Source organism: Daldinia loculata (genome assembly GCF_022478755.1).
Source record: "Daldinia loculata strain CBS 113971 unplaced genomic scaffold F4817scaffold_38, whole genome shotgun sequence".
Taxonomy (NCBI): Eukaryota; Fungi; Ascomycota; class Sordariomycetes; order Xylariales; family Hypoxylaceae; genus Daldinia; species Daldinia loculata.
Window position 1 is genome coordinate 303,791 of NW_026054892.1, and position 14,334 is coordinate 318,124.

At 45.1% G+C, this 14,334-nt stretch overlaps 2 protein-coding genes across 2 annotated transcripts; one reads left to right on the forward strand and one right to left on the reverse strand.

The window, feature by feature from the left end:
- Positions 1-4,048: 4,048 nt before the first annotated feature.
- Positions 4,049-5,197, forward strand: F4817DRAFT_343233 (uncharacterized protein; the record flags this gene model as incomplete). The annotated part of the gene is made up of 2 exons (XM_049303998.1): positions 4,049-4,311; positions 4,369-5,197. Coding segments are annotated over 2 exons (1,021 nt in total), but the record flags the coding sequence as incomplete, so codon positions are not given.
- An 8,368-nt stretch (positions 5,198-13,565) lies between these two features.
- On the reverse strand, positions 13,566-14,175 carry F4817DRAFT_343237 (uncharacterized protein). Its single transcript, XM_049303999.1, has 2 exons — positions 13,816-14,175; positions 13,566-13,768 (listed from the first exon to the last, which is right to left on the reverse strand). The coding sequence occupies exon 1, from the start codon at positions 14,037-14,039 to the stop codon at positions 13,863-13,865; it is 177 nt and encodes a 58-aa protein (XP_049157361.1). The 5' UTR covers positions 14,040-14,175; the 3' UTR covers positions 13,566-13,768; positions 13,816-13,862.
- Between the last annotated feature and the right edge of the window lie 159 nt (positions 14,176-14,334).

A 14,334-nucleotide genomic window follows, 5' to 3' on the forward strand; every position in this document is an offset into this window, starting at 1 on the left:
TAAAAGAAATTGGAATGCCGTTGACTAAGCCTTGTTTTAGCAGTTGTTTTAGCCTTGAAGAACCCCATCTGGCAGATATGACGTTGTCCAGATCGTGAACTGCCGCTTTTATTTATTTTGTTCATTTAAGTAGTAATTTAACAATGGCGTAACTACTACTCAACTACTACTCTTGTTGATTACGCTTTCCCTTTTCGACCTCTTATACATACGTACATAGTAGGAGGTAGGGTGAGTACGTACGTCGCGGGCAACTCTACTACCTAATCTACATATGTACATAATGTACTTACTTGTGGCTCTTACATGTAGCCTATGAGGGCAGGATATATGTATGTAGTATACTCCGAGCAAGTTTATACTGTCAACATTCTGCAATCTGTAACTTGAAAAGTGTGGCTGCATGCGTACCACATCTTCGTATTGCTCACTCGCTGCTACGGATGAGGTTGTATTTTAATAGCTTTTTGTTCTTTATCAGGAATTGAAAAAAAAAAAAAAAAAAGGGTTCTCAAGGGTTTTCATCCTTTCTTTCACCATCCGCCCGGGGCATACTACATAGTATATTAGCCCACGGTCACTTTTATTAAGTCGTTGATATTGATTGGTCATAGCTCAAGGGTTTTTTCGTCCATTGAAAATTATTCAATTGTGTCATTTGAAATATGTGGAGGCACTTGAAAAGACTGGCTAATGCTGCATTTCCCGCCGACTAGATTCTAGCCAATCAACTGCCTTTCGCATTGGACACCTCAAATCCTCTTCCCGACATGTTTAAAAGCTATGACGACACCCCGGTAATCGCCAAGAGATTTCCCCCGTCAATGAGGTTAATGTAACTGTATCTCCCTGACCCGGAAGCAAGCATCATCGCAGATAAGTGCCAGAGGAGAGAAAAAAAAAAAAAAAAAAACCGACCAGTAAGGTACATAGTATTTCGTACAGGAGTCCCTACATTCGGGGACTTCTACATCGTGTCAATGACCATTACGATGCACTTTTTATCCCGTCGTAGTCGTTGTAGTCGTCGTCACCTATTACGAACTCATCGTATATGTTGCTCCAGATGCCCAGTCTTCTACTTGCAGGGCTAAAGGATATATGATAGATGATGTTGTACAACTGTCAACATTTCACCGCATGGGGTGCAAGATGCTGGAGTAGACGAAACATAGTCTACGCCCACCCTACACACTACATATTCGCTTACCACATAGCTGTCGGGTTGGTTAGATTGAGCCCCAGATGCCCCTCCCCATCTATCTATTAAAGACTACCATAGACAGGGCCTCGTCGGGGCGCCGCCGTCATACTTGTACAGGCCTTCCTTCGCTTGCCAATCCTGACCGACGACGTCAGTCTTGTGAGCACTGGGCAATAGCCATTCAACTTCCCCCGAAGCAGTACCGCTTAATTAGCTTCGAGGACTTGGGGAGCTGGCCCGACTGGCTCGAAGATATCGTCATACATGCAACCCTCGGTTTCATCCCGAGCACTTTTGGTTTGTAAAGTCCTACTCCATTACTCCATACGTATGTAAATGGTAGGCGTGGCTATTCCATCGTCATTTCTCTGGTCCTCTGGTCCTCTGGTTGGATTCATTCCATTCTAATCACACTGCGCCGTAATCGCTGTTCTAAAAATGCCAAGATATCGTGGGCTGGACACGAAGGCCACACTGCCGCCACGATTATAGTGCGGGACCGAACATAAAAATACTTGGCTTAGATGCCGTTGGGTTTTCAATACGATGGAAAAAGAAAATACGCAGGATGGGAAAAAAATTGTGGTAATTATTAGTTCCGGATAAGAAAGACAAAACAAATTTCCCTTTCTCCAGCGCCATTTCTTTCCTACTTATTCATCATCCCTTGACACCGGGACAGAGAACTCCGACTGTCTTTAGTCATCAAACGTGTGTTCAATGATGTTGTGTCTTGGATCATGGAAAAGTAGGTGCATGTTCTTCGCTCACTTTGAGGAACCACTTTTATGGAGCATCTTAATTGTATCCAATCACTATTTACACACCGCATGACGTAGGTAGTTGCCAGGAGACCTAAGCTAGGTCACTCTTAGCTTCATCCTTCCCACCAAAGAGGAAAGGGTCATGTTGTGGGATAGATGGGAAGCCCGACTGCAAGTACCGTGTCCAGATATGGTGTAGCATATATACATACCCTAATACCGAAACTCCTCTTCTTCCACCCGTTACTCACTACCTAGAGTAAATGTGACAATTTTTTTCAGATAGGCTCATATCGTAGTTACCCAGGGACGGTAATAAAGTAAAAATAAAGACACAACATTAGGTATAAAAAAAAGAAATAACTAATAGAAAATAGACTTACGATAAAAGCGCTGAAGCCGGCTTTGTGCTCCCTTCAGACCCTGCATAACGGCAACCCCCATCCTCCCATCCTCCGCATCAGTGGCGTAAGCTAAGAATGAGCCTTATTGCATACCTGCCTACCTAACCTATTCATGTATGTACAGTACTGCCTTCCGTCCATATATTGTACTTCATACGTGTACCTACGGTACATTGCCTAGTATCTATACGGAAAGCGGACAAGGGTTGTCTGTTTGGTTAGTGTCCACCCGTACCGGTACATACAATTAGCTAGCCATCCTGCCATCCCAGCCGCCGCACCCCCCGTAGCCTTAGCCGTAGACCCTTGCCGTTACCTTCAACCATACCCTGCCATGTTCTCATTTGCGTACCGTACCTACCGCGGTACACACACTCTCTTTCTTATTACATACCTAGTTTTTATGGCATTTCCCGTACCTCAACTCTCTCTTTTTTTTTTCTTCTTTCGCCTCCGTTAGAGTATTCGATCCCTGTGCTTCTTGTCCCACTCGCCCCAATTTATCACTCTGAGGTGCGGGTTAGGGAGACCCTGATACCCTGGATGCTTTTAACAGGCCCGCGCTGGAATTCCCTACTTCTTTAATTCTCTAATGCTGCTAGTTGACGTACTAGCTGGCCACTCCCATCACACCTAAACTACCAGGAACTTACCAGGACTACCTAACATAGGTAGCCGAATAAGACGGACAATCTATGTATGTAAAGCTTGCCATCCTGCCTTCTCAGCCTGTGCCTCTTCCGCTTGTCACCTCATAAACGCTTTCGACGGAACATCTCACGTCTCGACGTCGATCAACCACGGCTAAACCGCACAAACCGCCGTCTATATTACGGAACATCTAACTTCGTCCCCAAACACCAAAACAAAACAAGTTGATAGAGGACTATATACATACAAAGATCAACGTTCGTGCTGCGATTTCTTACCTAGGTCGCCTGTAACAACAAGTATACTCGCTCGAATTATATGTACATCTGACCTCCCGGATATCTGGCCGCTGCTGATCTTCTACGCTTCGGTCTTGAAACGAGCCACCGAACTCCACATTCTCATGATCAGTCAAGACCTAAAACGGCTGCTATCAAATTGGACACCATCTTTCCAAATTTCAGCCCCGGTTCGATCTTTTCAATATCCTACCCTACCGTGCTCTGTGTAGCACCCTACAGTGTGTCCAACCCTGTCCCGACCTGCTTTAGTACGGGACATTGGATTGTCGATCAATCTGTTCACCGTCGTCACTGGACTTGCTGTAAGCTAAGGGCATTGGTTCCACCTGTCCCAATTGCTGGAGAGCGTTAAGCTTCAGACGATTGGACTGGCCTTAAAAGTACCGGCCGACCCCAGTGTGTACCTTCGTTCACCTATTCGGGGGTTCCTAGTCGCATACTTCCTGAAGTGTCCTGCCAAACACACTTAAGGCTCGCTGATCCCCCTCCCGTAGCTCGTGACGGATCTTCTTCACTGGATCTTGAGAGACAAGTCACCGCCTCGGCAAGGTGACACGAATCTGTGCCTCTTCGGGATCCCGCATCTGATCAGCGAACTATTCCAAACTTCCCTATCTATCTTCTTTTTTTTTTTTGACAGGGAAAATTAAGGAGTCGGGTTCAAGTGTTGGAAAGCCTCATATTTCCAACCATTCTTATCTGATATATTGCGTCGAAGATGACTATGACTCTTGACAATCAATCACGACTCGGGGCCCTCAACTTCGAACACATGTCTTCCTACTCCAACCCTCCGCATTTCACCAACCCCTGGGCCGCGGGCCCACCTAGCCAACACCATGGCAGCCACGGCATGTACTCGCAAGGGCTCAATGCCAACTTGGGTGGCCTCGACTCTATGGCCAAGCAGCACGCCGCCAGGACAGGCACCAGTGGTGCCTCAATGGCATCATATGGGAGCATCCCGGTGACGGCATCTTCAGCAGGTAGCACTCTCATGGCGGACCTCTATGGACAGCAGGACTTACTCAATATGCCGCAAGATCTTTTAAATTTAAACCGAATGCAAACAACGTCAGCTGGATACGGAGAGCCCGCGTACGCGACAGCGACGGCGGCCTCTCCGGTAAACGCGACGTACTCGGCGTCACCGAATTCCTATGATAGCGTATCCGGGTACGCGCCGGCACCAATGCGCTCAACGTTCGCTCTCGCGCCAGAAGCCGACAACCGAAGGTATTCCCAATCGTCAATTTCTTCACTGCCGATGGTCGATCATGGCTCAGACGCATCTCGTTCTCACCGGAATTCGTTGGTTGACTTGCATCACAGAGGTATTCAGAATGATGATCGAAGGAGCTTTGCGGATGCTCTCGACGCTGGTCAAGGTATGCTTGCGATGAGCCAAGAGACCCCTAGGGCGATATACCCTCCCGGAAACCGAGGCAGGGGCTCCGCCGACTCATATGGTTTCCCTTCGACACATTCGACGAATTCATCCATCTCCTCGGCGAGCAATTATGGAAGTGGATATTATGCGGGGTCGGTCGATTCATCTGTGAGCGATTACTCGACGGCAGGCTCTGATATTGAGTCGGTCACTTCCCGGACGTTACCTCGACCGAATCTAATGACGCAGCCTCCCCCTGCCCCTCAATCAATGATGGGACAGTTCAGTTCGAAGGTTTCATCGAGTACGCAAAAGAAGCACAAGTGCAAAGTCTGCGATAAGCGATTTACCCGACCAAGCTCACTTCAGACGCATATGTATAGCCATACGGGCGAAAAGCGTGAGTATTGAAACCTTTAGATGTGCGAAGCCGAACCGAAAGCTGACATGAAAGCATAGCGTTCTGTTGCGAAGTTGAAGGTTGTGGGAGACACTTTTCCGTCGTATCAAATCTGCGTCGACACCGAAAGGTACATAAAAACGATGCCAAGTCCGATGCTGGATCGGAAGATCACCACGACGATCACTCCGACTAAAAAAAAACAAGTCAAAGCTTCATGACAAAAATATGTTCAATTGTGCTCAAAGTTACGATTTAGAATTGTTTACGATTATCCTTGTTATGCGGATACCTCATGTTGAATCACGTTCGGTTCGGTCTCAAATGGTTTTAGAGGAGACTAATCACCAGCATCTTTTTTTTCACCACCTGATGCTACCAAAAAATGGGTTGCAAATTCATGTCTCTTGTACGAAGACACCATCATCATATCATCATCGAGATTCGTTTGCGCTGCTGGTTGGAGCGATATCCAGGAGAGTTTGAAGCGCCGGGTGCATGGATGAGCTTATAGATTTGGGTGGGCTCATTTTATGGCATTGTTTTATCGTCTTTTCTTCGCGTCTATCTCTCGTGGCTTCCAGTTGGGTTGGGACAGGCCACACATCACATCTGGGGGGGTATTTGGGATTGTTTTGTTGTTTTTATTTCCCATTCGAGGAGATACCCTCACAGACGGCGTTTGGGATATAGGGGGTCATGGGACGGGCGAAGATCGCATGCATTCGTTTACATCGAGAAGCAGCAGCAGCAGCAGCCTCAGGCGTTTCGTACAATTCCCGTGGCGGCAGCTTCTTGGGAGCGAGAAAAGAGAAAGACCAAAAGTGACACGGACGAGCGAGAGCGAAGAAAGGATAATCTGTATTATTAGCTACGCTTCGCATATACCCCTGGAAGGCAGAGCATTTCTCCCCTGTACGGGGAGCCTCCTTTATGGTGTCTCCTCTCGAGGAAACCTCACATTCGCTACTGCCTTTGTAATCTAATTGTTGATATATATATATATGGCGTTGATACAGAGATGAATGTTTACGGTATACTTCGCAGTAACGTTAAAGTGCCAGGTAAAATTTAATAAAGTGCCAACCCATCCACTTTGCACGTGATATACGCCACCACAAGCCACCACCACCACATTAAAAATGGCCCGTTCGTTCGACCTTGTAAACACTCCCATTTAATAATTATATTATAAAAATACAGGTGCATCGTTACGAAATAAATCGAGAAAATTTTGGACAGATTTTTCGATTTTTTTTCATTTAATTATTAAAATTTTAATATTTTTTACAAATTTACATGACTTAAATTTGTAAAGTTATTAATAATATAAAAAACCATTAAAGTTAAAAATTATAAATTTAGCCGCATCCGGGTCAATATTGGTCCGAATCACGTGCAGTTAAATTTAAAAAAATTATTATTTTTTAATTAAATTTATAATGTTTTTTTTATTAAATTCGGACTTATATTTGTAAAGTTATCATACATAAATAAAAAATTTAAAAAGTTTTATTTAATATATATTATTTTTTATTACGTAATTAACATTATATTTTATTATATTATATATTATATTTTATATTATTTTTATATTATTTTTATATTATTTTTATATTATTTTTTAAATCTTTTAATATTTTTTTTATATTTTTTATATATTTTTTTAAATGTTATATTAATTTTTATAAAAAAATAAATATAAATATAAAAAAAATATTTTAAAAAGTTAAAAAATAATAAATAAATGTATAAAAAATCATTATAATTTTTTTTATAATTTCTTATAATTTTTTAAGTTTTTTAAAATTTGTTTACAATTTTTATATTTTATATTATTTATATAAAAATATGGTTACATTGCGAGTGGAGCATATACATGGATTTAAACGAACGGGCCATGTTTTACATGGCCGTGCGTGGTGGCTTTATGTGGCGTATGTGGCGTATGTCACGTGCAAAGTGGATGGGTTGGCACTTTATTAAATTTTACCTGGCACTTTAACGTTACTGTATACTTCGGGCTCGAATATAAAATTACACTTGGCATATGAAACATGATTTTACGGGCAGTATTTTCTTGCAACATGCGTACTACGATCCTTTCCTAACTACACATTATTTACTACTCAGAGACAAGTCGGTGCGATATTGACGACCTATGTAGGTAGAGATAGAGTGAAAAATAAAAACCGGTATATACCGAGCGGAGCCGGGTTCCAACCGAATCTTCGTCAGATCCGGAGACGCTAGTAAGCTCCCTTACAGCAGCGTAGGTAGGTTATCTTTTAGCATATGTATAGATAGTACGATATCTGGTCGACCGGCTGGTCGAGCTGGGGAAACCCTGACTCGGCCGACTCCTCTATACTAATATACTAACTAATATCTACGCGTGTATGTATTTGCCTAGTCCGGTGATATTCGGGTATCCCGAATGGAGAACCTTCCGAGCGTTATACATATGTAATATACTATTACCTTAGTAGGTAGATACATATAGACCTACCTAACCTAGGTAGTTATAGGAGGTAGGTAGAGAGTCCACTTATAATATAAAAAAATATAAGCATAAACATAAGCAGAAGAAGAAGAAAAAAAAAAGCCGGACTTTGTCTCCCGTCCCGCTACGGAGCTTGACTGGCATCGGGATTGGCACGAAGCACGTATTGGCGGTTCCTTTCCCAGTTTATTATCCATCCCATCGGTTACCACCCACATAACGCAACTACATACATCTTGGGTCTTATCGAGGACTTCTGGTGGTCTAATTTGTTATAGGTATTCGCCCTGCCTATCCGGAAGGAGAGAGATCCATCCTATTTCCATTTCGTGCGTTGTACACTCCCACACGCACACACGCACACACGTATGTATGTATTATTATTATTAAAAAAAAATTTTGACAAAGAGAGAGCAAGAGAGCGAAAGAAAGACGCGGGACGCATGCAACCCACATATACTCCCCCCCTCCGTCGGTGAGCCGTTAGGATTCGCCCATTCGTGCTCGTAGATGTAGATTCGCGGAAAAGCGAGAAAACCGGGATCTAAAAGGGCCCGTCCGAGTCGTGGTAGGTATCTTACCTACCTACCTAACATGTGTACATCCCCATCTCATCCTTCCCCTACATCCGCATGTAAAACCGCCGCGAACAACGTTGTTGCTGCTGACTACTTTTCGCCGCCTTCTATTCTCGGTTTTGCTTATTTCTTTTTTTTTGTCTGGTCTGCGAGATGAGCTATCGTTATGCCTGCGAGATGGTTGCCGCTACATACATACTATGTAGGTACATACCTACCTTATGTACCGTACTTAGGTACCTACCTAGGTACCTATTTATTATTATCGCAATTCGGTCATATTTAGACATTTTAGACTCTATCAAGTACCTAATTTACGTACCTGCTTCCTATTTAGGCTTCCTACGATCGTCACGGGCTAGCATCTTAGCTTTTTAGGATTAGGATTAGCAGTAGCATTAGCATTAGCACAGCACCGCCGCCTGTCCACATGCACATAAAACGTACAGCTACAGAGTTGCAGTTGCAGTTGCAGTTGCAAGTCTACCACTACCACAGTTACAACCAAAGGCCACAAATTACAATCGCGGGCGGGCGACGGCGGCTCTTACCCACCCCCCTTCGAAACTTGAAACACGCTTAATGCTGCGACGCTACTCTAGTGCACCTGCGCTACTGTATATTATGTGGATTTCTCTTAATGTGCTTTCCTGTTTCTACAACTACTTAGGTACAATACCTACTATGTAATACCTTAATCCTCTTTTTTCCCCATCCTCTTGCTCCAAGGCTGATATACTACATACCTATGTAAGAAAAAAACCGGAATCAAGCCATCGACAAGACTGCCAAACAGGGCAACTCGTAATCTCATTCGCCTGCCGCCTATCTGCTAGTGTCCCGGGCCATGTAAGGCTATTCATTAAAAATCGTATCATTATGACAACGTCTCCTCCAAATTCGTTGGATGATTAGATATTTTCCCCGCGCGCGCTCCCTTTCAACTTGCGGCCGCGGGTATCTCGACTACTGTCGATAAGCTTGCTAGCTTGTATATAGTAGTCCTACGCTTCCTCCGGTGGCCCTGCGTATCGCGCTTGTTTCTCTGCGAGCAAGTTAGGGGGCGGGAGAGCCGCGATCCCTTCCTAGATCGGCTCGGCGATTCTGACTGGCTCCGCACGAGGAATCCGGAGAGGATAGCCTGCCTACCTATTACGGACAGCGCGGCTGACCCGAAGAACAACGACGACGTCAGCGGTACCTTTGTGCCGCTGCCATGTGCTACTGTATTTAGGGGTATTATTCAGCAGTCCCGTCCTAGATCTATCCTTTAAATAATATGTGGGTAAATTACAAACAAAGAAGGTTGCTGATGTGGCCTCTTCTTTGCCGCTGGAGGCAATAGAACAACACGATAGGGATTGTTGGCTGTGTAGCCGTCAACAAGCGTATGAGGATCCTTACCAACTGCTACGTGTGTAGCGGAGAGATCCTGATGGCACCTTTCCACGTGAGATGGTGCCTGGATACCTCCACAGTTGCTCCGGCACGATGTTTGATGTGTGCTGGGTTTCTATGCTAACGAGACCGCCTTGGAAGGTCGTCCCAACCTAGACGTATCAGTTACACGCTTAATAGTCAACCAGGACCATGGTTCTACATTGTAACTCTTCATCCACGAATAAGGCCAGCCAAAGGCCCGATTCTGTCCACTGAGCGGACCTCTGGTGGAAGATGAGGAGCGGACCACGTTGGAATGGATCTCAACGGAAGACTACTAGATGGGCGATGGATATGTCCCCCCATAGTAGATGTGAGAAGTACGAAGTACGTAACGTGTCACTGACGACAGCTGAGGCACCCCATCCGCACACCAATGAAGCTGGTTTGCTTTTGCTGCCCCATTCTTCCTGTCGGGTGCCACTCTAGCGCAGACTATTGCGTACGAAGGGATAGGTCGGAGCGGAGAGAAGAGCAGAAGGGAGCGGCAAGCGAGGAGAGGGGTAGAACACAAGCCAGTCTATACGGCACTTGAGAATTGGCATCACGGATGGTCGTATGCTAGCAGGAAGGCTGGTCTCGATATCTAGAAGCCGGTCCAATGGGCCAACCTATGTATCTTTAGACGAAACGTCCCGCCCAATGACGACACAGCTGCTGGTTGGGTGCCTTATGACGTCGGTCTAGTACATGGGTCGGGCTACGGCCGACGAGTTCAAATCGGTGGATTCGGCCAATGGAGACACTAGAGGGTCAAACAGCTAGCTAGCTAGCTACGCAGCTACGACAAGGAAAAGAGCATTGGCCAGGTGGTTGTGAAGTCTCAAAGCCATGACTTCGCATCGTACAGCCACATGTACAGGACGTTGTGATCTTCAGGGTCTTCCTTGTGCAACGAGGTCTGCGGGGAGACGGGCGCTCGCTGGTGGAAGGACACACGGTTCTTCGCGTGATTGGGAGGTGTAACTTGGACTCGAAATATTTCTGGTTTGAATTCTCGTTTTCTCCAGATTATCCCAGGTCACTGTTGCGAAAGCTGCAGTAACACCCGAAGAATTGTCGAAAAGTGATGCAATATGGGATTCATGGGATCCCCTTTCGCCACTTGGGGATCGAAGAGGGGGGTGCCGTGCGCACGTTGCTGTTTATATAAACTATGCGACGAGAGATTGAGGCTTAGACGAATCCGCATCATGCCCGTTGGGAACGGGGGGGCAGACGGGGGTGTGTTCAATCTCACAGGATGCATAACTAGGTGCTGGAACAGCGGAGCGGATAGGATGAGATGAGATTCCTTGAAACGAAACCATGAATGATCCGTCACCCGCGCCGACTTTTGATGAATCTGTCTTAGCTGCTTACATAGTAGGGTCTCTTCTGAGATGACCTTTTACTGACAAAGTGGCAGGTCATCCCCGTAATAGGGTACATAGTATACCAAGGGAAATCGCCAAGCTACAGGCCAAGCTTTTTTTTGCTTCGAATCCGTCGACGCGTTTTCGTAGAAGGACGGAGCAATTGGTGTGTGGCCCTGGGGTGGGAAATGGGCAAGGGAAAGGATAATTTACCTTACTGTGGTGCACGTATCTTGCATGACGACCTCCACAGTCAGATAGCTTCTTTTTTTCCGCAGTGCCGCTCTCCTTCCCCATGGAGTATCGCGTTTCAAGTCCTCTCACTGCCGGGCTCGATAGATTGGATTGGACCTGTTCCATGTTGATGGCCGTGGGTCTTCTTGGGAAGCTCTCTCAATTCATGGATCTGGAGTATGTATTGCACCTGGGTCAAATACAATACATTACAATACATAGGTAGTGTACTATGTAGCCAGCAGCCAACAGTTTTCTCCAAGTGTGTTAAATGGTTCGTGTGTCCTATCCGTTGTCGAGTCCACAACGGTCGACCGGGAGAAGTGGTAACGGCAATAATACATACATAGTAATAGGTAACGATAGATAATTGGAGAACTGGGGACTTCGGGATGCTCATTCGACAGTCAGTGTCGGATCTACTTAGATACAATAGGTATGTAGAGGTATGTAGAGGGGGGCCAGGGGAGAGAGAGGGCATTGCGAATATTGGCGCAATTTTGAGGGCGGTCGTTGGGAATTGCCTTTGGGGGCGGTCAAGCGAGGTTGAAAATGACATCATCTCGCATGGTGGTTTTCTTGCTAAGATTTGGTGCGGGATTATGATTGGAAGTTAGCCCCGGTAGTGGTCCACACAGATATGTGCAGGGGAATCCATAGCCTGCGTAAATATTGGCAGGGATGCGACAGCTAAGCCATTAGAGACACGCCCCTCCTCGTTCGTTATCAATCGCGGTACTACACGTACTACACACGTACTATGTACTATTGGCCATGTAGGAAGTACCTGGCTTTCTCCACAGCGGAATACGCATGGAGGGTACAGATGCGGCAGAATTCGGACACTCAGAAATCAGCAAGAGCTGCCACTACTGCGACTACCGCAGGCCGGTCTATTATATAATGTACCTCTACTCTATCATGTACCTAAGGTACAGCTACACTTTATATATATAAAGGTAGGGTTAGAGTAGTATACGCACTTATACGCATATATTAAGGTCGAGAGTATATACCCCGTCTCCATAATGGGCATTGGTCAAATGCCATTTTTGGAGCTATGGGAATGCGTTTGTTGCGCATACAAGTCCCTTTTTCCCTAGGTTAGGTATATAATCTTTTTTTTTTTGTTACCGTCGCTTTATTTTATATTAATATAACTATACATTTATATAGTTACATGATGTAGATTCTCGCAATTTTCCGAATAAATACCTTTACGGAATTGAAATAAACTACATATACTTTTATAATATCTTTAAATACGAAGTATACATTTAACTTAGTTATCGTGTACGTAAACAAATGTCTCGGAGAATTCCCATAGGTATTGGGGTCTCGTTCCTAGGTATCGTTGTCGTTTGTATACTATTATGTACACTATTATGTAGGTACTATGCTAGTAATATATTAATATAACGAATGTAATCAGTCATCTCGCTAATTACATCCATCCCGCATATTTGATTAATCAAATTGTCATATATATCGCTATCGTTATTATATTACATATAATTTCACCCAGCTATGCCATATTATGTTATAGACTTTATTACTCCTTTACAATCCATTAGCCTATGTCATATGCACTGGTGGATAGGTAGTATGTAGTATGATATATCATCGTTCGCCTCTTTTTAATTTTTAATTTATTTATTTTTCTTAGATCGTGTAGTTATGTATTATTGATTTATTTTGTTTGTTCGTCTGTTTGCCTCTTCCCCCCTCCCCCCAGCCAGCCGGCCGGCCTAAACCAACCTCACCTCACCGCCTCTTGTTGAACAGATGGATATGTAATGCACGCACGCATAAGCAGGCACGGAGAGGGCCAGCGTCTAACTCACTCAACTTACTCGCTCACGTCCATATGTGTATGTATGTATGTATGTATGTATGTATGTATGTATGTATGTATGTGTAGGTATATGTGTGGTGTTGTCGGTTCTAAGTGGACGGGACGCGGCTTGTCCGTCCCTCGACAGAAAACCCGGGGTTCCCTTGTCCTTCCCTTCCCTTCTCTCTGCGTGTTCTGACCTGCTCATGCACGACTGCCGATCCCTGCCGAACTGTGTGCGTGGTCAGAGTCGCATACCTGCCGACGAAGATATATTTAAGTATTGTACAATACATCACCGCTGCCCCCCCCCGCGCCGGAATGTAGTGTATCCTATGTATCGTATGGATATGTGTACCTATGTAATGCTAGGTAGGTATACTACACATTTACACTAGACACTACGTATTGGATACATGCCAGTCCAACGCACGTGAAGGAGGATCCCGCCTCTAGTATGTTCTTACTGCCGGTTGTAGACCGCTCTCAGTGCCTTGCCTTGCCTTGCCTTGCCTTGCCTTGCCTGCCTGCCCGTGGGTAGCAACTACGAAGAAGCAGAATGTGTATACCTATGTACGCACGGTAGTTGAGCTACGTAACAGTTCGCCGCTCCGGAGTTTCGAGCAAGACATTGACTCTAACTCCCTACCTACACACACTGGTGACCGTCATCATATGTAGTCAGGATCATACATTATGTAGTTAGGATGTGTGTATGTATCACCTCGCTCACGTACGTCCGGCTTACCTTGATAGGGAAAAGGGGAGAAGGGTTTGTTTAGCCAGAGAGACCTTGGCGCTTACTAGCCTTGTCTAAGCCTCAGGAGGATAAATATTAAAAGGGGGAGGGCAATCACGCAATCGAAGGGTCTGTCACTATGCCTGTATGCCTGTACGTAGTAGTAATAGTAGCAGGAGTAGCAGCAGTAGCAGTAGTAGCAGTAGTAGCAGTAGTAGTCTGATGTGAAAAGGGGGTTCATAGAGATTAGGGATAGAAACTACATACATACACCATGCGATGGCGCAGCGTCCGTCGCCGTTTTTTTGTTCCTGGCCTTGAAACCGCGGTGCTGCCGATCTATCTAGATAGATAGGTAGTCTTGAATGACATGTGCGCACATCCATCCATCCATCCTTCAAACATAGGTACATACATACACTAGAAGGGAAAAAAAAAAAAAAAAAAGATAACGCCGTTCCAGAACACTGGATCCGGCACTCGGGAACGCGGCGCTGAAGAAACTAAACTCTACCTACTCGAAAGCCAGTCGTTCT